The 23,045-nt window shown below is 50.4% G+C and overlaps 1 protein-coding gene across 13 annotated transcripts; it reads right to left on the bottom strand.

Annotated features, from left to right (window-relative positions):
• Nucleotides 1-16: 16 nt before the first annotated feature.
• Nucleotides 17-22,836, bottom strand: TAF1 (TATA-box binding protein associated factor 1). 13 transcript variants are annotated; one of them, XM_088151535.1, is made up of 40 exons: nucleotides 22,685-22,836; nucleotides 22,273-22,390; nucleotides 21,596-21,715; nucleotides 21,035-21,154; nucleotides 20,347-20,588; nucleotides 19,510-19,728; nucleotides 19,140-19,340; nucleotides 18,862-19,057; nucleotides 18,663-18,782; nucleotides 17,975-18,142; nucleotides 17,360-17,487; nucleotides 17,162-17,269; nucleotides 16,470-16,643; nucleotides 16,155-16,328; nucleotides 15,969-16,073; nucleotides 15,224-15,424; nucleotides 14,699-14,840; nucleotides 13,927-14,057; nucleotides 13,521-13,601; nucleotides 13,270-13,419; nucleotides 12,917-13,039; nucleotides 12,664-12,839; nucleotides 11,729-11,970; nucleotides 10,913-11,126; nucleotides 10,077-10,242; nucleotides 9,433-9,644; nucleotides 9,113-9,221; nucleotides 8,547-8,645; nucleotides 7,912-8,089; nucleotides 6,926-6,993; nucleotides 5,855-5,977; nucleotides 5,350-5,442; nucleotides 4,892-4,976; nucleotides 4,555-4,622; nucleotides 4,347-4,463; nucleotides 3,384-3,509; nucleotides 2,150-2,248; nucleotides 1,778-1,925; nucleotides 718-895; nucleotides 17-601 (listed from the first exon to the last, which is right to left on the bottom strand). In XM_088151535.1, the coding sequence occupies exons 1-40, from the start codon at nucleotides 22,814-22,816 to the stop codon at nucleotides 355-357; spliced, it is 5,901 nt and encodes a 1,966-aa protein (XP_088007661.1). In that variant the 5' UTR covers nucleotides 22,817-22,836; the 3' UTR covers nucleotides 17-354. The 13 variants fall into 13 exon arrangements, with proteins under 13 accessions (XP_088007661.1, XP_088007665.1, XP_088007664.1 ...); XM_088151539.1 differs by having other exon boundaries at nucleotides 12,917-13,036; XM_088151538.1 differs by having other exon boundaries at nucleotides 17,975-18,139.
• Nucleotides 22,837-23,045: the final 209 nt, after the last annotated feature.

The raw sequence follows: 23,045 nt of genomic DNA, 5'->3' as shown, positions 1-23,045 counted from the left end.
GCAAAAGGTCCCATCGGGGCATTTCAGAATCAGGTTTATTCACAGTATTTCGACATTAGCTTGTGGCTGAGTCCCCCCCTTCTCCCACAGCACAATAGTTTAGGGCTGGGCTGCTGCTGGGGGGGTGCCACAAAGCCCCCTCGGGCAGCCGCCTTTCCAGGCAGGTTCATAGGGCTCTGCCTGGTGAACGGCCCTCAGCCCAGGGGCCGGCCTCAGGGCCTCTTGGGCCAGCGGCGGCCTCAGCCCACTGGGCATGCGGTGTCGAAGGTCTTGGGGTCTTCAGGCCCCGAAGTGAGGCGAGGCAGCTCCTTTCCAAGCGCCGAGTCCCGGGCAGGCCATCCCCGGGGAGCGGCCTTACTCGTCTGAATCCAGATCGCTGTCTCCCGCAAGGGAACGGAAGTCCTCGCTATCTTCCTCGTCCTCCGACAGATGGACCTGACTTAACACGCTGGGGCCGCACCGCTGCTCCTCCTCCTCCTCCTCCTCTTCCTCCTCTTCCTCCTCTTCCTCCTCCTCTTCCGAGATCTCGTACCCTCCCATGCTGCTGAAACTAGCATCTCGGGTATTGGACTTTGGGCCTGGTTCCTCATAGCTACCGTAGCTGGAAAGGAAACGTGACACGGTTCTGATCCATCAAAGAAGCTGCGCGGTTAGCAATTTTCTTCCCAACAATCGGCCGCCTGATTGCCTCAGGGACGCTGGCAGGCCTGTCCTCACCTAGCGTTGCTGTCCTCCATGGCGTGAGACGCCTCTCCGCCAGCTCCCTCGTAGGACATCATGCTCTCCTCGTTGTCCATGCCCATCCGCGTGTTCTCCTGAAGGACGTGTGGCTGTTTGGGCCGAACTGCACTGGACTCCACCTCAGAATCACTCCCGCTCTCACTAAGCTGAATAGCTAGGAGACACAAGAGAAGGGTTCGCTCTAATGCTGTTCCTTGCCTGCCAGCAACGCTTCCTCTTCCCCATCACTGCAGGTGGCTCCCAGGACATGATCAGTCTTTAAAAATTGGCTAAGCACCACCACCACCAACAACAAAAACAAAACAAAAAGACTTTGGAAGCATCGTGCATTTCCACAAAGGCCACCAGGCATGCTGCCATGTCTGCCATCAACAGAAGCAAAAACATCAGAAAAAGATGGTAAATCATTTTAACCACTCCGAGCAGCCCACTAAACAGGTTTGGTTTTTTTAAATTAAGCACTGTTTATATTATCGTATCTTTATAAATTTTATCTATGCCACAGAGAGCATAGGTTACTGGGTGGCATGTAAATGCTGTCAGTAAATTAACAAAAGCATTCCCCTAATTGCTCCTGTGGTAACTGTCCTGTTCTCCTTCCAGTTCACAGGCACGCTCTCTTCTCCATTTATCTGATCTGCCTCCTATTCAGCCTTCATTTCTCACAACAGAATCTGGAGACCCCCCGACCCCTTTCTTAAAACTCCGTGGACATGGAGGGTGGTGAAGCCTTCCAAACTGATCTGGCACAATCAAAGCTGCCTTCCCCAAGGAAGTCCTCCCCCCTCTGTGCTCATATACGCATCCCTTTCTGCCTTGCACCAGGCTGGTTCTCCTCTCCCCTCCCAAGTTGTACTGCTGGGTTCAGATCTCACCCACCTGTGTCTTTGGCATCACTTGTACCAAAACAGGAAGGGACGATCCCTTCCTGGGTCTTTCTCCTTGGGACCAGGAGTATATCCCAACAGCCAAAGGCACCACAGGTCCTGGGCAGTTGCTTCCTGCTCTTTTCAGAAATCAGATGGTGCCAACTTACATGAAAAGGGGTTATCGCCCTCCTCCTCATCACTGCCATCGTCCTCGCCATCTGACATGAGCAAGTCTTCGTAGAGCACGCTGGCCTGAGGCTGCTGTACCAAGCCCTCTTCCTCATCAGCCAGGTCTCCATCGCCATCCTCCACTTCCTGTTACAGGAGAGCAGGAGGGAGAAGAGGCAGTCAGAAGTTGATCCATGGAAGGAGGGCGCCTCGCTTCCCACTGACACGGTACACCAGCAATGCCAGCTCTTCCTAAAAACTGATCGCTTTGGCTAGCAAAACATCACTCCGGAGGGCCCTGAACTGCCACAGCTTCTACCATGAGAGCAGAAGCCAACAGGTGAGCTATAGGTGGGGTCACGGATACTCACTGGGGCTGGAGTCTTAGGTTTCCCATCCTCATCCTCATCCAACCCTTCAATATCTACGTCAGAGTCTTCCTCGCCCAGCCTACCTTGGCCCTGCCGCATCTGAGTGAGGAACACAGAGATAACACCACTGAGGAAGGAGCAGGCACTGATGGGACACAGACTCTTTTAAAGCAGGCCAGCCGAGCCACCAGGGGAGGAATCACCCATGGTGGTGGGGGGCACTTCCTGGCTGCCCTTGTTCTGCCGCCTCCACCACAGCAATGCCTGCTTGTGCTTCTGTGGGGCTTTACCCTTTAGACTAGCTCAACAGCAAGCCCCAAACCCCAAAGCACATGGTGCCAGGGACTCTGGGAACAAGCTTTGTCTTCCCCAGCCTCAGCCTTGCGGTCATCTAGAGACAGAACAGCCTCCCTGGACTGGCAGAAATCAATCCTTTGGGGCAGCTGACACTTCTGAAAACCCACATCCAAAGTGGATACCCTATTAAAGCCCCAAAGGAACACATCCTTCCCGTTCTTTCTCAACTTTCTCTCTCTTTCCCTTTTACTCCAAATCGAACATTTATACCCAACACATTAAAAAACACACCACAGAAAATGTATCTGTCCTAGGTTAGCTGGACTATATTATCATTTCCAAGAAATGCCTTTCCCCATTATCTACCATGCAAGCACTCCGTTCGTTACTACAAGAACTCAAATGACCCTCTGCATTTCTGACACATACGTTGTTGCACTTAAATGAAGCCAGAAAAGGAGCAAAGATCTGGCATTGCAGTAGGATGTGGACATTCAGTAATGTCCTTGACTTAATTTGAACTCTGAGCAAAAAGGCAGGGTGTGGATGAAGTAGCAATGATTGGGGCTCCTCTCCTGCCTGTCCGTGGGGCTGGGGTCTTGTATCAACTTTCCTTGGCTATTCAAAACAGGAATCCCCCTCAAAGGGCTCTGCAAAGCAAAGGGATTCTTGCGTTCATCTCCTCCTCGGTTCCCAGAAACTACCATTTGATCAAACAAGGTCTTTTGCAAGAGACCTTCTGACACAGAACTCCATTTTCACACCTTTGACCAAGAACGAGAGGGAAACTACCGTTCTTATTCTGCCATGCCCTATTTCAACATGTCTGCACTAGGTCTGCAGCTCCTGTGGGAAAGCTATTCCTCCTCTCTTCAGCCAGCACCCCACTCTCTTCCTGCTGAGATATCAGCCCATTTTGCTTGGGTGCATTTCTGACCTGTGCGGACTGTTTCTCAGGTGTAGCGGTGGGTGTGTCCATAGCAGACAGATTGCTCTCATCTTGGTAGACAGATGCATCCCGGGACATGCTGAGAGAGGTGTTGGTATCATACAGATCGGGTGGCTAAAGGGCATTTGAAAGGATGAAATCAGATCTCGGGAGTTTAGATGGGATATGGACTCACAGTGCTTTCAGAAATAAGCCCCACATGTTTCAGCTCTTTACTGTCCTGAATCAAACATATTGTGAGAGGCTGAATTTCAAATCCATATTCATAAAAAAAGCTCTGTACATTTCCATTTCTTTCTCTCTCTCTCACACACACACACTGCAAAAATAGTAAAAATTAATTCCTCCCTCATTGACCCGCATTCACAGTAAAGAATATCCAGGACAACTAGCAAGTTATTTTGGTGCTCATACAGATCTGTTACTTCATTTTTCACTGCTCCATTGACCTTTTTCTAATTTGCTTTTGAAGACTTGGCTGAAAACAGCCTTTGAAATCACTATAGCCTTGCAGTCATTTGCCAGGCTCTCAGCAGCTGCATCACCTCTGATCTCTTTTTGACTGGAGAGCTGGGGAAAGCATGGGGGAGCCCCCATGCTGGTGGGCCATCTGATGGGTCTTCTACAAGTGGGAGAGCCTGAGAAACATTTTCAGTGGACAATCCTGGCAGGAATTGAAAGCAGGACAAGGAAGCAGGGAAAGGCCCTGAAGAACACCCAATGGGTTACAATTGCACTGGGTCTCATTGGAATGGAAAGCTGCTCTGGGACCCCCCCCTCCACCTTACACCCCAGGTATAAGTTGTGTAAATGGAAGGTCTGTCATGGCTTTTTCTCTCCTGAAGCTGAGAGCCCAGTTGAGCTGCTACACGGAAACCTGATCAGACAAAGAATGCCTGCAGCCCCAATCCTACCTGCTCTGCCCCAGTTCTGGATCACAAAGATGCTCACCTGAGGTGTGTAGGGCCCAGGAGTCATGGGGTCTAAGCTCTCAAGGTCAGCCTCCTCCAGGGCTGCTTCCTTGGCAGTTGAGATGTCTCTTTCGAGCTGAGTCAGGTGCTCATCATACTAAAGGAGGGAAGACAAGAGGAAGAGCAATATTTGTGGGGCTGCCAAACTGGAAATAGCCTTTGGCAGGTTCAAGGGGGTGGCCCCTTACCTCTGCTAATGTCTGGTGGCAGATATTCACGATCTCCTGAGCTGTTTTGGTGTACTGGCTGTCCGGCCCTGCATTGAAAAGCCCAATCAAGGTACCTCCAAATACAAAGGGAGAACCTGTCCATGCCATCTGGCCCTCTAGGCAATGCTTGCCAGCAAGACCACCTTCAACTCTGCTTGATCCCATGGAGCAGGACTGGGCCCAGGAGATAAACATGAGAATGACCAGGGGGCGTGGAGAAATGGAGGAGGGGCTATTTTAACAAAACTAACTTTCTGATGTGCTAAACCCAAGGTCCAAGAATCAGGTATCACACTTTAAGCCAAAAGGAACGTACCATTGTATTTGATGCTATTCGCAAGGATCAGGTTCACGTCATCCAAAAAGACTTCTCGGTTCTGGTACTTGTGTTTGGAGATATTCTGGAAGAAATAGCGGACTGTAGGAAGGCCCCAGACCCCAGATAGCATGTTCTGAGGCCCCAGAGACTCCTTAACTGCACTGCTGTGTTTCTATTTCCCACCATTTTGAGGCAACACACACACGAACACTGTAGTATAAATCTAAGATAGCCTTAAGAATGTTTAGGAGAGCAAAAGCAAAAAAATCACATCTGCTATGGAGGTGGTCACATTCACTTTGCATCATGACCACAAAACTGCGAAGGATGGACCACAGCTACCATAGCAGAGGAGGACGATCCCCTTCCTGCTTCTTTTTGAGCTTCAGGGCGGACTAGAGCAGTTCTTGGCTTCAGCCAGTCTCAAGGTGGTTCTTCCATCCTTACGTACATACCTTGCGGATGGTCTCCAGATCCATTGGGCTGACAATTACTTTGTAATAATCCGGCACAAATTTCTTATTAACAGGATGATGGAATGGCCAAGACTGAAAGCAAAGATAATACAGAGAAGGATGAGGAGATTATGAACAGCTTTTGTAAAACATCAGTTGAAAGTAGAAAGTATGTTTCGTTTCTCCTGCTCCCAACAAATCCCAATTCCTACTGTGCAAACTTTGTAGAATGTTAGAGATAAGAGAAAGCTCCAGAGCAAGAATGTTTTTTTCTAGCTGCCCATTAAGGTTCACAAAAACTAGCAGTGCTCAAATACAGCTCAGGAGAAAAGGCTCTTGAAGGTGAACTGCGTCAAAGCAGAAGCCAGTCTCCTAGGAAGCAGGGAATCTGGCTTCTGCCATTTTCAGAGGGCCCTTCTCCACGATCCAGACTTTCTGACCCCTTTCCAGGACTCTCCCAACCCACGTCATCACACAGCCCCCTTTCATTCCCTCCACCACCTACATCAGGAACAACCATCATCTTCTGTGTCACAATATTGTCCAGAATAAAGGAGAAGGCTACTTGGTCATCATCATCCAGAAGTGGATTTATGGCCTTCTCCAAGCGAGCCAGTTTATCTTCCTTCTGAAATGACATCAAGCTTCAGGGAGGCAAAAATTATAGAGAGCAATATCCTCAAACCAATTCCAATTACGCTGCACGTTGTTTTTATGATGTATTTTACTACTTCTATAATCAGTCTTCACATCTTCTCATTCTTTTCTGACTTTCAACTTGTAGGTTTTCAAATAGATGAAGCCTCCAATCTGCCCCATTCATTATGGGAATCAAATTGCTGCTCAATTTTTCCAGAAATGTTGGCTGATTTTCCCTGCCCCGAAAGCTAGTTTTTTACACACTCTCAATGACATATACTTTTCCTTTTTTAATTTTGGGAATACTTCTAAATGCATGACATTAAAATTTGCTGACTTCAAGCAAGATCAAGCTGGAACATTTAATAAGCCAAGACTGTTGTCTGCAGAAATATTTAATGATTTCAAAAATTATGTGATGCGTGTTTAATGTTTTAGTATGCAACTAAAAATGAAACTGAGTGTGACTGCTTTCCAACTGTTTCCTTCTTTCAACCTTGAGGAAGCAGGCTTGCATCTCTTTCTCACACATGGTAACAATCTGCACTAAAGCAATTTATTGTTCTCTGAGCTTCCTAGAAATCTGTGAAAGGAACATGCACACCCCACCCCTTTCAGTTCAGTACATTTAGGATCAAATTGCTGCTCTGTCTGATTGTTGGGTTAGTATTTGAAGTGCTGCACATAAGGAGGGCTAGAGGAGCAGGTGAGGTTTTCAGCTGTAACTCCTGTCTGCACCTTCTGGTCTCGTGCAGGTATTCCAAAGACTGCCCTGCTGCTCTGAGCTCTTTGCCCAGAGATCACCAGCTTGGCACGTTAATCTAGAGGCAGCAAGCAGCAAATGTGGACAGGATTTCTAACTCAGACTTACAAGTGCCTTCAATTATTAAAGCTTCAACTTAGATACTCATTCTTCCTCCTTTCACACGAGACTTGCCTCTTTCAGTTTCTGATCACAGAGGTCCAACATTGACTGAGAAATCTGGGTCAAGGAGTGCTTTGGCCCTGCAAATACAGAGCACGCATAAGGCCCTGGGGCATGCCCTGGGACAGCTTCCAGTGCCCCAACCTCACTTGCCTCAGTTACGTTTATAGTATTGCCGCTGACAGTAATAATCTTTAATATATTAGCAGTAGCAGAAGCAACAGTAAATAGTAATGATTTAGAGAAATTATAAAACCAATAGTAAAACAGCAAGGCTTCCCTTGTGAAGGTCTTGCTGCACAGGAAAGAAAATTATGCATGCATAATCAACAAACAGATACTCATATTCCACTGGTGGCAAGAAGGGTTAATGGCCCCGAGACTCAAGGGCCAAGAGCACTGATGCTTCTTCCCATGGCGGGGTCACAGAGGTTAAGCAAGAAGCACCCTCCTCTCTCTCCCCACCCTCAGAGAGCTGATGGAAGAGCAAAGTCACAGGAAAAGGAGCCAAACCACCAAGCCAGCTCTTCTTGCTTAAGCAATTTAATCTGCTTTAATTCAGGATATCCCAGTTCCAGGCTGCAGGTGGCTATCCCAAAATCACTCCAGGAGAAAGAGGGTAAGGATTTCAACAACCCAGGTAGTAAAATCACATAAAGGTAGAGGAAAGGAAGATACCCGTGTCCACTAAAGGAGAAGCAGAAAATTCCAAGAAGGGAATCTGCTGCTCAGGGAACCATTCCACACCATCCCTACCAAGGATGACAGAAATTTTAGCAGGTTAAGGACAAAGGAAGAGCAATTTCAGAAGGAAAGTTTTTGGTGTCAGGCACATTGGTGAATTAATTCTCAAATCCCCTTTTCAATGCCATCCTCCTCAGAATCACAGAAAAGCGCCAGGCTGGTGCCCTCTTTATTGTCTAAGACCAGGGAATGTAAGCAAAGAAAAGAGGTGTAGAAAATGGTGAGAAGAGAGGTAGAAAAAAGGGTGCAGAAACCATTGTAGGTGGCACTGTTCTTCACGATCAACTCCAGGTGTTCTCGAAACTCTTCGCGAGAGGGGTAGAGGCGCTTGCGGACGTTCTCTCGGAGGGTCTGCAGGTCCATTGGTTTTGTAATGATCTTATAGTAATCTTTCACAACCTTCCCATTAACAGGCTGATGAAAGGGGTACGTCTGGGGACAAACAGGAAGAGAAGATGAGCTGCCTCCTCGTTCTGGGCCCACCAATTGACACCCATCTTCCCCAAGAGCACCCTGCACTCTTCCAAGCCAACAGCCCCCACAGGATACCAGGAGGTAACAGCTTTACCACGCTAATAGCCATAGCAAGCGCTCATCTGTTCATACTTACCTTCTTAATAGTTTTAATAACCATTGAATTAGAATTTAAATCTTTTATAAGGAACTTGATATGTTACTTTCACATCCTTTAGATTTATTTTAATCTGTAATCTTTATTAAGGAATAAACTCCAAGCCAACCTATTCAGGAGGAGAGCCAAGCCAAGCCAAGCCAAGCCAAGCTTCCCTCCCAATTCCATCTGGGGCAAGTCAAGGCTTTCCCAAGGACATTCAACTGTATAAAACCACCTTGCTGAGGCCAGAATGTCGCCCCCCACCCCAGCACCTACGTTGGGAAGATCTCGCATTTCATTGATGATGCTTTCCAGGATAGAGGAGAGGGTCACCATGGGGTCTGTGCGCCGCCGGTGGATGGACTTGTGGGGCCGCTGAAACAGACAGGAAGCAAGACCATTAATGAGGCTGCAGACTTCTCAGAGCCTGACAAAGAGCTTGGGTGGTTCTCCGATCCAACTTTGCAACTTTGGTTCCTTCCGGCTGCTGCTGCTGCACAAGATTCTACTCGAGACTCAACCCTTCATTCTGTTAGTTATTATTTTACATTCAGTACTTGCCCCACATAGCAACTGAATCTTACAACGTGCATTTAAAAAAAAGAAACATACAAATCAAATCTAAATATTTAAGTAGTTCAGTTGGGTCACCATACTATAAGCTCACAGGGGCAGAAACAGCCACTGAAGGCTGAGAGAGCAAAATCAAAAGAATCATCTGTATCAGCTTTAAAATGTATTATATGAAGATATTAAAAGATGTCACAAGGTCTGTGTTAAAACCTTAGCAATTGTCTCCAAGATGGGTAAAAGCAGAATGAACGAAACTTAGAAGGGCTTACATTTAAGTAGTCACAATGCACCGTGGTCCCAACACGCCGTTTCTTTTTTGGTGGAAGCTGCTGTTTGGGGAACTTCAGGACTAAGGACTTCCTGCGAACTTCATCTGCACTGTGGACAGATGCGGGGGGGGGGGGGGGTGGTCAGCTGCAGTTCCAACCCTCCTGCCCTCTGAAAAGGACTCAGCCAAACAGAGCACTGTGCCGCTCAGGCCTCTGATCCTTCCCGGCCAGCATGAGCCCATGCGTCCTTCTTCTTGAGCCACTGCGAGTTCTACTCTCCTTTTGCCATGAGACTGGGCACTTTCCCTGCCACTCCTCACCTCTCAATCAGTTGTTTCCCCAAGACAATCTTGGTCCCCTCCACTTTGATCAGCTCTTCATTATCATTGGGAATGACGGTCTTCTCCAGCTCCTCCTCCTGCTCCTCTGTCATGGCCACAGGGTTGGATGGGGGAGCATTGGTTTGGTAGTACAGAGGGCAGAACTTGTTGGTCCTCATGTGCCCAATAGCCCCACAAGCCCCACACTTCAGCTGCAACAAAGGAACAGAAGGCCATAACGCATCACAGAACACAGTTCCCAGGTCAACTGGGGGGCAGGGGGGAGACAGCATGGGACAAAGTAAGGTGCAAGCCTTGATCCCAAGCCCCCCACTGTTTTTTTTAATGGAAAGGCAGTTGGTACATTCTGAGGAGGAAAGCTTCTCTAAACCAGACAAGTTATGTGCATCACATCACTGTGCACCAATCATATGACATAAAACTGTTGGATGTGACAGAAGGGAGAGGAAAACACAACTCTCACATTGTAAGAGACAACAGCAACAGCCCAGGCAGAGCTGAAGGCCGAGTTGGGTCCCCCCACAAAACACAACCACTGAGTGTCTGGATGCTGAAATGATACAACAGTGGCAGCAGAAGCAACACAAAAGAGCAGGCTTGATCCCTGAGGGGCACAGGCTTACCTTCAAATCCGGGCGCTCCTTCATCTTCCTGGGCTTTTTCTCAGGGGGGCCCTTCAGTTTCTCCTTCTCTTGGTTCCGCTTGAGTCGCCTCAGCTGCTCTTGGATCCGGCGCCTTTCCTTCCGCATCTCTTCCCGATGCTGCTCGTCAAAGAGCGCAAACTTTCGACTGGAGGGCAAAACAGTTCAGGTGAAGGCCAGTTCTCAGCCCAGGCTGGCAAAGCCTTCCCCAGCTGGCTCTTGGCACACTTCCAAAGGAAACAGTCCACCCCTGGCCACAGCAAAACTTCAACAGCCCCTGAGCACCCTCTGCCAAGCACTCAGGCCCATGGTTCTGCCACTCCGTGACATGTGCAAAACAGAAGGCCTCCTGGCAGCCATGGGTTAGTTTATTTTCGGTCAGGTTGTCAAGACCTTGACAAAGCTCGATAAGGCCTTAGGCTCAACCCCAGAGGCACTTTCAGATGCAAGACGTGGCACAGCTGCTCAAGAACCTTTATTGAATATTAGGGAGAGCCCCTTGAAATGGCTGATCGCCCTTCTGACACCCACTGTCGTTCAGTTCCAGCACTTCTTTTTCCCAACAGCCTCTTTACTTAGCACTTTTTGGCCTTAGAGCTGAGTGACTTGGTTGTTGATACATCTGACACCTCTGCCCTGAACGACTCTGGCTTTCAACTTCAATCTGTACATTTTAAATGCTTATTTTTAAAAAAATGGCTGCCTTGGAGTAGAAAGGTTTCAAATAAATATTTCAATCTACCTAGATTTCCTGATTCCTGCAGCTAGAGATAAACAGGCACCCCTAAAAGACAGTAATCCTCTCCTGACTCCCTTACATAAATTCTTCATCCTTGGTAGTCCGGATTCTGCTGTAGGCATCAATGACTGAGGGCTTGCGGACAGTTTCGCATCTCACATACTCCTTCCCATCCTCATCACGGAACGTGCGATAGATTTTCAAGCGGCGACCAGTGGCAGAAGAATTGAGGCTGGTCACAGAGGCCGTGTCGTCATCTTTATGAGAACTACCCAAGTTGCCAGGAGCGGAAGCTGCAGGAAAGCGAGAGTAAAATGGTGGGTTTGCCACCCTCCCAGCTGAAGAAGGCTGGACTTTTCAGACAAGAAAGGGGTTCTCTGTTACCAGGATGTCACTTAACCCCAGGGCCCCAGGTTGAGGAGATCAACCCAAGGGCAAGGCTTAGAGAGCAGACAGCCACCCTCTACCAGAACAAATGCCTTGTGAGACGATGGCCCCCAAGGTGCCCCTTCTGTTATCACTTGGATTGCTATAGCCGTCCTATTTCTGGCTATGTCCTCCCACCCAGGGTTTTTCAATCTCAGCAACTTTAAGATGGGTGGACTTCATGCTGGCTGGGGAATTCTGGGAGTTGAAGTCCACCCATCTTAAAGTTGCTGAGGTTGAGGAACCCTGCTCCCACCTATGGCCACAACTACAATCATTTGTAAAGTCTCCCTGTTCATGGTCTTCCAAGTGCCCTTGTGCCTTGATTCTGGGGCCTTCCTGGTGGAGTCCACCCTTGGCCTGAGCCAGACCCCTTCCCCCAGCCTTCAGCACTAGAGGCTCCCCCGAGTTTCCTCTTGATACCCCTTCTCCTGCTTTAGGAGAGCCCTCCTTGGCCCCAAGTCCTCACCCAGCCCCTTCTTGTCCCTCCTGTCCTTCTTGCTCCGGTCCTTGTCGTTGCCGCTGTCTTCCCCCATGAGCATACGCTGCAGCTCCTTCCGCTCCTGCTCCTCCCTCTCCCGGGATAGCTGGGAGCTGGTCTTCTTGTTCTGAAGCATGTTCTCAATATTCTTCCCCATCTCCTCAAAGTCACTGTCCTCGGCAGAGCTGCTGTCTGTGTCTGTTGATAAGATCTCTGTGGATTCCAGGACTCTGAAGTGGAGAATCCCTGCCTAGGTCAGCCTCTGAAGCTCCCAGCACAAGCAGCAGAGTGCAAATGCAAAAACACAGAAGGCACAGAAGCAGAGTCCCACCCGCCCCCTCCCCCCAAATTCATTCCTGTCCAACACTTTATGAATCTCAATCCCTACCCACCTCTGAGCTCAGGTAAAGTCAAATATTGTATTCTGAAAACCCTAACTCAGTGTTTCTCAATCTTAACAATTTTAAGATGTGTGACCTGGCTCAGGAATGCTGGGAGTTGAAGTCCACACATTTTAAACTTGCCAAGGTTGAGAAACACTGCCCTAACTGAAAGCACTTCACCTGCAGAATGCAAAGTTGCTCCCATTACACAAAGATCCCATAATCCCCACCCTCTGAAACAGTTGTTCCAAACCGCCTAAAGCATCTTTGCATCTTTCCAGTAAATGTCCTCAATTTGCACTTGAGAGAATTTCCAGGGGAAAGGAATTCTGTAATTGTGGAGATGAGCGAAGGTAGTTTCCCTAAACACGTCTCGCAGATACGCTGACAAAGGACTCAAGAGCCGCCATTAATTGATGGGAAAAGAAACAGGCAAGCCTCAGAACTACCTGCAGGTCAAAAATGGCTTTGCCAGAAACCACGCCAGGAAAGATGAAGGGAGGCTGGGTCTCAGCAAGTCCCACACCAAAGTTAACTCACTTGTTTTGCAAGTCAAAGATACGCTGGCATTCCTCTTTGTACCGTTCCTGGTGCTCTGCTACAGAGAAGCGGGACCCACGGGCAAATTTACTCATAGGCCCTTCGCCCGAGCGAGCCTGCTCAGTGGACATTGTCCGCACAACGTCAATCACCTCCCAGCGGGAGAGCTTTTTGATCTGAAGAAGGAGAGTCACTGGTTGTAGAGGGCTTTGGGGAGACTCAGCTCGAGGGAGCAAGCCTCCTGCCTACCTACCTCCTCTTCGGGAACTCCGAACTTGCGCAGAAGCTGCTTGGCATTTTTGAGGGACAAGCGCCGGAGATCCGCATCTGTCCCAGTGACCGTCTTCTTCACCGGCTGCGGCTCCTTGTCATCCTGCTTAAAAAAGAGCAAGGTTCTTCCATCCCTGTCTCACCCCTTTCAGTTGCTCCAGACTTGTCACCACTCCAGAATTCCAGCAGATATGATCCATGCCCAGAGGTACACTAAGCCTCCTCTGCGTGCTAATAGAGAAAGCTGCAGAAGCAGCAGCAGCAGCTGGTTCTGGGTGACTGCCCAGAAACTCTTGGGGGCAGGGCAGCCCCTGGCCATCATGGTCCTCCACTTACCTTCTGCTGCGTTGGCTTGTTCGGGATCTTTACGTAGGAGAAGCCTTCACCACACCCCGTTGGGTCTGCTACTCCGGTAACTTCTAGGAGACATTTCCCTTTCATTGCTGCAATGAAAGCCCGCGTGGTGTTCCAGGGAGCTGTCCGCACCTACAAGGAGTAAACATGAGAGAGAGGCATTGCATTCCAGACTCTAAAAGTCCGGTCAAGAACACGGGCCCTGTTTGGGGCCCAGCTGTTGTTTGTCATACCTCATCATCTATCTTCATCTGGAAATCCTCCTCATTTTCTTCTTCGGGAGCAAAAAAGGATTTCTCCCCATAACCTGCATCCTGGAGAAAGAGACACAGATGCCTCCTAAGACCCTGAGGCTCATCAAGGGGCACAAGAGGAACCTGGGACTGCTCTGCTGATGCATCCTTTCTCCACACAGAAAGAAAACGCTGCAGCTCAGGAGCGCGTCTCCTGCCCTCACCAAGGCCTTCCGCCTGTCTCTTCCCCTGCGGGGGGCAATCATCAAGGCAGCCCACAGCAGGCAGGCCAGCCGACCTGCTCCCAGCCCCTCTTTCAGCCTTCCTGAAAGGGGCCGGCTGTGATGACCCTCACAGGTCCCTGCCGGGTCAGGACGGCCTCCCAAATCAGCGGACATGGCCTCACCTTCAAGCGCTGCTCGGCAGAAATCATGCTGTAGTAGGCACAGCACTGCTCCGGGGACACCATCGCTCTGATTTCCTCCTCGGTGGGCAGCCGGAAGTCAGGCTTCAGGACCCACCAGTTGGAGTCCAGCCCTGAAGAAGCAACAGCCCCCAATGAGCCCGGCCAGGAAGCATTCCCCTTCCTCCCTTTGCAGGCCCGGAGGGGGGGGAAGGCAGGAACCCAGCAGCCCCGCCTCTGAGGCTGAAGCAGAAGATCAAATCATGGGGGACAACCCCTCAGATGTTTCATGCAGCTCTATTACCCCCAAAATCATCCCCCAAACTTTATTTACTCAGCATCTTTTGCGTTCTCTCTGCTCCTCTCTTACAACAGCGGGGCATCTTTTTTAAAGTGCCGAGATACAAAGAAACAGCATGGCACGCGCAATGTACACTTAAAACGCATATAAACTGTGACCTTAGCATAAAAAAAAGTAGCAGGCGGAGAAGATACTGCCCCATTCACAGCCATTTCAAAGGGAGAAGTGACGGAACAGCAGCTTCCCAGAAGCACAGAAGGTCAAGAATGGCCTGATTCCAGATCTGGCTACTTGCAGCTCCTGCCCACTCTTTGCCCTCTGGCACAGGATGGTCATTGCAGCCGTTCAAGACAGCAAGGACTGAACTGGGGCCTTCTGCCCGCAAAGCACCAGTGAGGCACGGCCCTCACCCAGGACAATAGCAGTCGCCAGAGCACACATCAGCCAGGTTGGCTGCACACCATCCTTCCCTACCTGTGCGCTTGAAATCTGCACAGAGCTTCAGCCGCTTCCGGATGCTGCTCTCGGAGTGGGAAGGAAACGCCTTCTTAATATCCTCCATGCGAATTCTCCGGGGCCGGTCTCTGCTCTTCCAGAACAGGCGATAGATGAAGACCTAGCAAGGATATCGATGAAGCAGTCAGACACTCGAAAAGACCACAAATGCAGGGTGCTCTCGGAAGGGGCCTTCCCTCCCATGTTCCTCCTCCTTCCACGCTAATGCGCCCCAATGCCTACACAAGTCAAGGCAGAATTCAGTTAGGAAGTCCCAAACTAGTAAGCCAACCTGAAAGCTAGAGAAGAGTCACTCGCCAATATGCTCTAGACCCAGGTATAGTGCATGTATCAGCCTGTTTACCAACCTGTTCTCTAGCACATGCCTGCGAGTCACAGACAGACCCAGTGGCATGGCTGCACCTTCCCTCCCCAAATTATTTTTTCCACTTCCCATAAACCTGCTGAGGATGTCAGCAGTTAGGCTCTCCCCCAGCAACGAACCTGCAGGAAGTCTCGGATGTGAGTATTGGCCCGTTTGGAGTTGGGGCCAGGGACTTCAAAGAGAGGACACTCTTGGCCAACTACAAAGATATCCACCAGCTCCCGGATGTAGTAGCCCTGTCGTGTCCGAATAATTAGGAAGTCCGTTTCAGGCATCTTGTGGAGGTAGATTGGAGCCCGGAAGAGATTATTTTCAAATGCCTGACAAACAAAAAGGTGCTGTTTAAGTCACCTGCATCAGCAGCAGCCCTCTGCAGCCTGGTGACCTCTAGGACTACTGGACTTTACCTCCTTTAAGTTCCTGCCAAGGAGGAACTCAAAAACTTGCACACTCTAGTTGCATTTGGCTGGTCATTGTAAAGGTATCGTCCATTTGTGAATGCGGTGCTATTGTCAATTACTGCTGTTGCAATCACTGCTTGTCTCAACCGTACTTAGGCTTTACACACTGATGTTACTGACGGTACTTGCAGCATTTCACAGCTATCTGCTGCTCTCTCTCTCTCTCTCACACACCCCACTATAGAACTGAGCAAGGGGGATTAGTCCACAAAATCCTTGGCTGCAATAAACCTGGTCTTTAAAAGGACTAGAAATTCCTCTGCTCTCTTCCCACTGGACAACATTCTGTCCAAGAGGAACATATATCCTAGTATTGCTGAAATGGGCCCCTGGGGAAGTGGGTTGTGTTTGAAAATGCAAGTCCATTCGCCATCAACACAATGTGTCCCTTCAGAGGTCTCACCTGGAGTAGCTGCCCAGGGTGAAGGGAGCCCAGGAAGGGGGAAGTGTGGCAGTACACCGTCTCTCCGTACTTGCAATCCGGGGCACCAGGATCCTTGCCCGGTTTCTGCCAGGAGCAAGACAGGTTGACTGAGAGATGGCTTTCTCAGAGGAAGCTTCGGTCCAGCAGCCAAAGCCTTGAACTCACCCGCTTGTAGTAGTTCTTGATCTTGGTGGCCATCCCAACTTGCATCATCAAGGGGGCATTCTCCTCACTGTACTCAGCCAGGATAAGGTCACCATCTTTGCCCGTGAGGTCCTGTGGGGTGCGCATGAAGAACATCTCCCCACCGCCAGAGGCCTGGCGCTCCTGCTCTCTCATCTGTGTACAACCCAAGAAGGATCAAGGAACACAAAATACACACACAGGTCTCTGCAGGAGCAGTGAGAATCTCCCTCTCCAGGCTGAAGCCCTGAGATGAGGAACAGTCAAGGGCAAAGCCACTGAAATGGGGGCCATTACCTTGGCCTTCTTCTTGATGTGCTTCAGCAAGGGCTGCACTGAATGGGGCCCAGGCTGCGACAAGGTGCCAAAGGAGTACTTCTTCAAGGGAGGCCGATGGAACTGCCGCAACTTCATTGGGCCCATGTGGGTGGGGAAGAAGGGCTGGCGAAGCTCCACTGCAGGAATCGAATGCTGCACCAGAGCAGAGAGACACACGTTCCGCATGTACTGAAGAAGCCTGAAGCATTATTACATTACTGTATTGTACTGAAGCTGGGTCTCAATTGTATTGTATTGTATTGTATTATATTGAAGCTGAGCTATAACCTTCAGCTATGGGAATGCTCCCCACTCCCCAAGGAGGGAATAAGCCACTCTGATGGAATCAAGTTCTGCGAACCAAACTCCCAGGCGTGTTATGAAAGCTGAGTGACTAGTACCTGCACATGGAACCCTGGGCAAAAAGCTGCACTTGTATTACGCCCAAGAAGGCACTTTGGCACAACCAGGCAAATCATATCATGCAAAGCCATGGTTTAATTATGGATTGTTCAGTTAATCAAAACTGGCAGGTCTGCCAAATATGTTAAGCTGCAAGCTACTGTTTGTAACTCCAACAGCTGGATTTAGGTTAGGGTTAAGTCAAAACCAAACAAAACCGTGTGGTGCATAAGCCAAGCCCAACTCAGGCTGTCACCATGACTCCCAACCTGAATGATGTTGCCTCCGAAGGTTCCACGAAGGCCCTGCTGCTTGGGGTAGTAAAACTCATCATTGGAGAGGTTCCAGGGATCTTTCACCTCCGGCTGAGACATATTCTGGAGTTGAAATACAGGGACAAAAAATCAGAATTTCCTCCCCTCCTCTGTTACTTTTCTAATTCAGAAGAAATGGAGCCACTCTCAAACCTGCTGGGGCTCTTCCTTAATGACTCCTGTTTTGCCCAAGAGGATCCGGCTTTTCTTCAGTGAAGACTCTTTCTTGTTCTCCTTGGAAGGAGAATTGAGAGTCATCTCTTCCTTTTCATCAGGAATTTCTAGAAGGAGCACATGAGAAACACTCTTCCCAATTATCCCCAGTTGATGGACCCATGCAAACTAGGTCAAGGTATTAAAGCAGAAGCAAATGCCTACCCAAATTACCACAGTGGGAGGCTTAAGAGACCCTGAAGCTAGGAGTCAGCTATCTGCCAGATCACCACAGTTCATTAGGTGCTTAGTAGTGTACAGAAAAAGATACGCTACTCTTTTGAAGACAGTTTAACTGCCACAGCCCCACAAAGGAACCTTGGCAATTGCTCTGAGAATTCTGTTAGAGAGCCTCGCTGGCTCTTCCCCTAACCCCAGTTCCCAGAATTCTTTGAGAGAGTCAGGTTAGCTAAAACCATTTTCTGGGAGATTGAAAAACAGTCCTTAATAAGAGCAACTTCCCATCTGAGTTTCCTCATTCTACACTTTAGGAAATCAGAAGGCTCCAGAAAGCACCCCCGCCCGAGGACAAGAAAATGGTTTTCTAAAAGATACCTAGGATGATATTTTCATCATTGGGATCAAGGGTCAGGACGGGGGGCATCAAGACCCTATCCATCGCCTTGTCATCCCAGATGATGTTGTCCTCCCAGCGGCCGTAGACCAGCTCTTCATTGTCAATGGGAAAAATGGAGAACCATGGCTTGTCTTCATCCAGGGCTGCTGTGACAACAAAGTGTGGAAATTAACCCCAAGACAACTAGATCCGGGTAAACTCTTCTCTCTCCCAAATAAGCTCTAGTACCACTGCAAAAGAGAGCCTGCCGTGAGCCAGGCCTGGGGCCACGTTGTGCTATTGTGAGTTAAGGGAAAGCAGGCATTACTGCCTCATCTGCCCACATTTCAAATAAACAAAATTTAGGGGCAAAGCAGAATGGAGAAAAAAAAAGAGGAGGAATGGGAGGATCAGGCCCCTATTGACTGGTCAGCTGCCCAAATTCTTCTTCGTGCCAACTCGGTAAGTCAAAGTCCGAAGAGTTTGACTCACAGTGTCCAGCTAAACAACTGTCACTGTACCAGAGCACTCAACAACCTGATTCACAAAAGCTACTCAATCAAGGCAGGGATGATTCAGAACAGGCACTGCTTGAAGGAGACCAGCTACATTTCAGCTCTTTGCTTGCCAGGTCCTTTTCCCAGACTTCTACAGAGCTCCTCCAGCCCTGAGACCTTTCCTCCTTACCTTGCTGTTCAGGCAGCTGTTTCTCTTTGCCCTTAGCAATGCCCAAGACGCCTGCCACACTGGGCTTTTGCACCAGGGGAACCGGCAAGTTGAGCAGGGAGCCACTTCGGTTCAGCCCTGCTAACAGAAGCAAGGAAAGGGTGAGCAGACTTGGAAGGCGCTGAGCCAAATGCAGCAGGCAGGAAAAGGACCAGCCTACCTTGCTGGGCATTGTAGGCAGTGGCATTTCTGGTCATGCTGGAAGGCAGCCAGCCTGCCAGACTGGCTCGCTGGGTTTTGGTCCCTTTGTGCTTGATGTCCTCTCCATTCCAGATCACATCATCCTCCCACTGCAGCTGTGTTACCATCAGGAAGTGTTCATCGGCCAGCAGCTCATCCTCCTCAGCTGTTGTGCTCTACAGAGTCAAAATGAAGAGCTGCAAGGCACTGGGACACTTCCTGGCTGCCAGGGAGGTGCTGCTCTTCTTCGCAACTCACCTCTTCCTCCTGCTCCTTGGCATCTTTCAGCTTGAAGCCATAGTCAAAGCCATTGCCATCTTCAGGGATGCCCAACATGTCATACCACAGCTGGGCAGGACCATAGCGCCATTCAGACACTTTCGGCCTGGTGTCAGCCACTTTATCTGCATCTCCAGTAGCCTGGGAGAACTTGGACTCCACAGGGGCCATCATGGTGATCTGAAGGATACGTGGGTGTGTGAGACTAAAGGGAGAGAGCCAGCAGCATGCCCAGGGGCCTCCAGCTGCACTGACTTGTACTCGCTTCTCTTGTAGAGGGAGATTCTCAGGCAGCCAGAATGCCCCGTTCTCCCCAGGGAGTGCCTTTTCTCCATTTCCACAGACTCACCTCATCATCTGAAAGACACTGCTCTGGGGGAGGGGGTGGGGCAAATTCATATTCCCAGGGGGATTTGCCTTCCAAGCCCGGCTCAGTCAAAGCTTCCCCCTCCAGGGTTTGTGTTTCTGGAATTAACTCCCGGTGTTTCTTCCTGCGCTTTCGCCGTGCACTTCGCCAGACAGATGGGACATTCTTCCCAGGGCCAAAGAGACGTAGAAAGCGAAGCACCTGAGAGAGGGAGAGGGAGAGGGAGAGAAAGGTGGAGCTGGCAAGAAACTGGCTTCCAGCCTTTCAGGAGGGAAATCTCACACACACGCCCCACTTCTGGCTGACTGAAAGAGACAAACTGGAGATGGCCAGCTGGCAGAACCTTGGGGAGAAAAAAGCACCATGCTGGTTGGCAGAGGCTGGGAGAAAGAGAGCCGTGGTGGTGTGAGCCACAGAGTCCTGACCAGCTGCTGTCCCAGAGACTTCTGGGTGCCCTGACCACTTCGTCACCAAGGGGCTTTTACTGACATCGTGGCAGGTGCATCTCATTGCCCTAGACCAGCTTCGTGACAAGAGCCATGCTGGAGCAGAAGAAAAGCATTTTTGGGCTCTTCTACATCACCACACCTTTCAGAATCTTTTGGAGCCACAAGGGAATCCTTAAGGAAAAGGAGCAAACCAGTCATCTTACTCCCCTAGGAGGACCACCTGGGGACTGGATCCTGGGGCCAAAAGTGTAGAGCCTGTCACAGCAACAAGGCAGGTCAGAGCCCTCTCAGGACCCTGGGAAGCAAAGCCCTGGAGAATGGCTCGCCCCTCGCCCAGCTCCCCACCCTGGGTCTTCTTCTCTGGCTGTACCTTGCCAGGCCGGAACTCAGGGAAAAGTGCTGTCACACTGGGCAGCTGCTTGGTGGCATCTCGCTGCATGATCCCGGCAAGCGGCAGTGTAAGCTTGCCTTCCTTAGATTCAGCCTTCCTTGAGTCCTGGGAACCCGTCTCCGATTCTGAATCAGAAGAGCTGCTGAAGTCCATCTTCTCCAAAGCAGCAGAGGAAGGAGCAATGATGGAAGGCAAGATGATGCCGTCGCCGTCTTCTGGCCCTAGAAGAGAACACGTCTCTCAGCAAAGAGAGGCCCTGCTTGCTAACGCCACGACGATCGAAACAAAGCCGCAGCCATGCACGATCCAGACACCTAAACCGCCGATTCAGCAAATGGAATCTAACATTGAGGGAATCCATGAAAAAAAACCTCAAAATGAATTCACAATGAAGAAACAAAAGCTGTAAGTGTAAAAAGGACTTTAAAATCTTCAGCCCTGGCTGAGACAAGCACGGGATTGATTCGGTAACACTCTGTCAATGCTCTTAAGCAAACCCTTGTAAGTTAAGGCTTACAAGGTCCTTCCTCATCAACCCTGCCAGGCTCACATCACCAAATAAGTACCTCAACTTCAGAAACTAGACAGTGCTCCCTCTGAAACATACACTGAGCTCCTAACTCAGCTGTTCAGTCTATCCCCTAGCTGCCCAAAAGTACACACACACCAGAGATTGCTGCATCCTTCTCATCTTCCTTTTTCACTGGCACTGGAGGGGGGGGAGGGGGAGGCATCAGCTTGGAATCAATGTCTTCTGAGTCAGCATCATAGTCGTCATCATTGTCATCTGAGAAGGAAGAAGGAAGTCACTGGATTGCCCCTTCCTCACCTCCCCCACTGCCTCGCCTTCATACAAAGCATCTCCCAAGAAGTGGTCTATTTTATTTCATTAGACGGTGATTAGGTTTCCCATCTGTATAATATTCCTAGGGCAGAGAGTAATTTATAATAAAAGCTTTGCAGCAGGAGGACTTCTCCCTTCTTATTATAGCATTGTGTTATTGGCGGTTTACTTCTGACTATGTCAGAAGCAACTTACTTGGTAAGAATTGCTCCTTAAAACAAATGATTTGCAGAACTAAGAATATTGAGAAGAGTTACTGTTAAAAGTACAAGCTGAGAAAGGTAAGGAGCAACAGAGACCAAGAGCTAGCACCAAGGAAGCATGAACCTCATAACCATTCTGCTGTCTGCTTCAAAATTAACAGAAAAAATTATTGCCACCAACCACCTGCTCTCTGAACTGGACGAAGGTTGCCCATGGCCTGCCGGTATCTGCGGCTCTCATCTTCAGCCACCTCAGTAATATCAGAATAATCAACAGCATCCTCTGTGCTTTTAACCCAGCCTGCAAGGAAAAAAAATCTTGAAATCACAGTGTTGGAAGGGGCCATTTAGTCTCCCCTTTATTGGATGCACTGAAAAAAACATCCTTTCATGCAAAAAATAAGAGACCCCTCTTTCTCCTGTTGCAGTCTCTGTGAAAGATCAAGAATCTGAATCAGTTTGCTCAAAGGACACTTTGTCCCTCAATAGTTTTACAAGCATAAACATCCTGAACAAGAGTTAGAACGTGGCCTCTTAGTTCATCCCACAGACTCGTTCTACCACTTGCTGAGAGGCCCATGTTGCCTCCCTCAGTACAGCACTGGAGGATGGAAAGCTGATCTCACCAGAGAGCCCGTTTAGCACTCAGGACAGCGTTGGGCCGACAGGCTGAGGTCACCCGTCGTACCAAACCCTAAACCAGGCTAATAAAGCACAAGCTCCAATAGACCAGGCTACGGTTTAGTCTAAGGGCCTGTGGCACACAAACGCAACCAGCGGAGTCCACAACTGCCCGGCTCCGGTTCAGCCGCGCTACCGTGTCCCTGCAGGGCCGAAGCAGCAGCTGCAGCTCCTCACCCTCCTCGTCCAGCTGGGCTCCATCGGCCTCGGAAGCGTCGTCCTCGCTGGCGGTGATTTCGGTGATGAGACTCCCCAGACCCAGCGCCCCGAGTCCCGCGAGGTGCTTTTTAGACTCCTGGAGAAAGCGGGGAGGGGGGAGAGAGGAGACGAGATTTGGCCGGCGAGCGGGGAGAGGCGGCGTCGCGAAGCGCCCGCCGGGGCGGCCGGAGGTCCGCCTGAGCACGGCCGGCCCCCGTCCTCAGGCGCCCGCAAGCCGGCCCCCGCTCCGTGGGCTCTGCTCTCCGGCGAGGCCGATCTCGAGTCCGGCGGGTGGAGAGAGCGGGCTGTCGCCGGCGAACAGCCGCGGAGGAACTCTGCTGGCCGGGCCGCGCCCGTCGCCGCCTCCCGGGCCCCCTTCCCGGGCGCCCACCTGGTCGAGCAGCCCCTCGCCCTCGAGCTGGCCCTGCTCGTTGATATTCCCGAAGAGGAAGCCGGCCAGGGAGAAAGGCGCCGGTCGCCGCCCGCCGCCGCCGGCCTCCTCCTCGCTCTCCGAGTCCGACATCGCGCCCGCCCGGCGCCCCGGAACCGGAAGTAGAACGCCTAGCTTCCGCAGCGGGAGAGCCGCCGAGAACGGCCCAGCGGCTAGAGCGGCCCGAGCCCCGCGGACGCCCCCTTCGCCCTTCCTCTTTCCTCGCTGCCCGCCGAGCGGGGAGCGGAGCGGGGCCACGAGGGTCCGTTACCCCGGACGCCGGGCTCCCCAGGGGCCGAAGCGGCCTCTCCGGCCAGGCTGC

The sequence above is a fragment of the Python bivittatus genome, unplaced genomic scaffold (assembly GCF_059951505.1).
Source record: "Python bivittatus isolate LINGU-HERP-01145 unplaced genomic scaffold, Pbiv_v1 ctg000670_np1212, whole genome shotgun sequence".
In the NCBI taxonomy this organism is placed as follows: Eukaryota; Metazoa; Chordata; class Lepidosauria; order Squamata; family Pythonidae; genus Python; species Python bivittatus.
This window is presented reverse-complemented; position numbering and strand designations above follow the sequence as displayed.

Coding starts and splice junctions, on each gene's coding strand:
- TAF1 (XM_088151535.1), bottom strand. CDS start 22,816: ATGTCGGACTCGGAGAGCGAGGAGGAGGCCGGCGGCGGCGGGCGGCGA. Junction 19,729..20,346: donor CTGAGTTCCGGCCTGGCAAG/GTACAGCCAGAG, acceptor TCCCTCTCTCAG/GTGCTTCGCTTTCTACGTCT. Junction 19,341..19,509: donor AGTGTCTTTCAGATGATGAG/GTGAGTCTGTGG, acceptor CGTATCCTTCAG/ATCACCATGATGGCCCCTGT.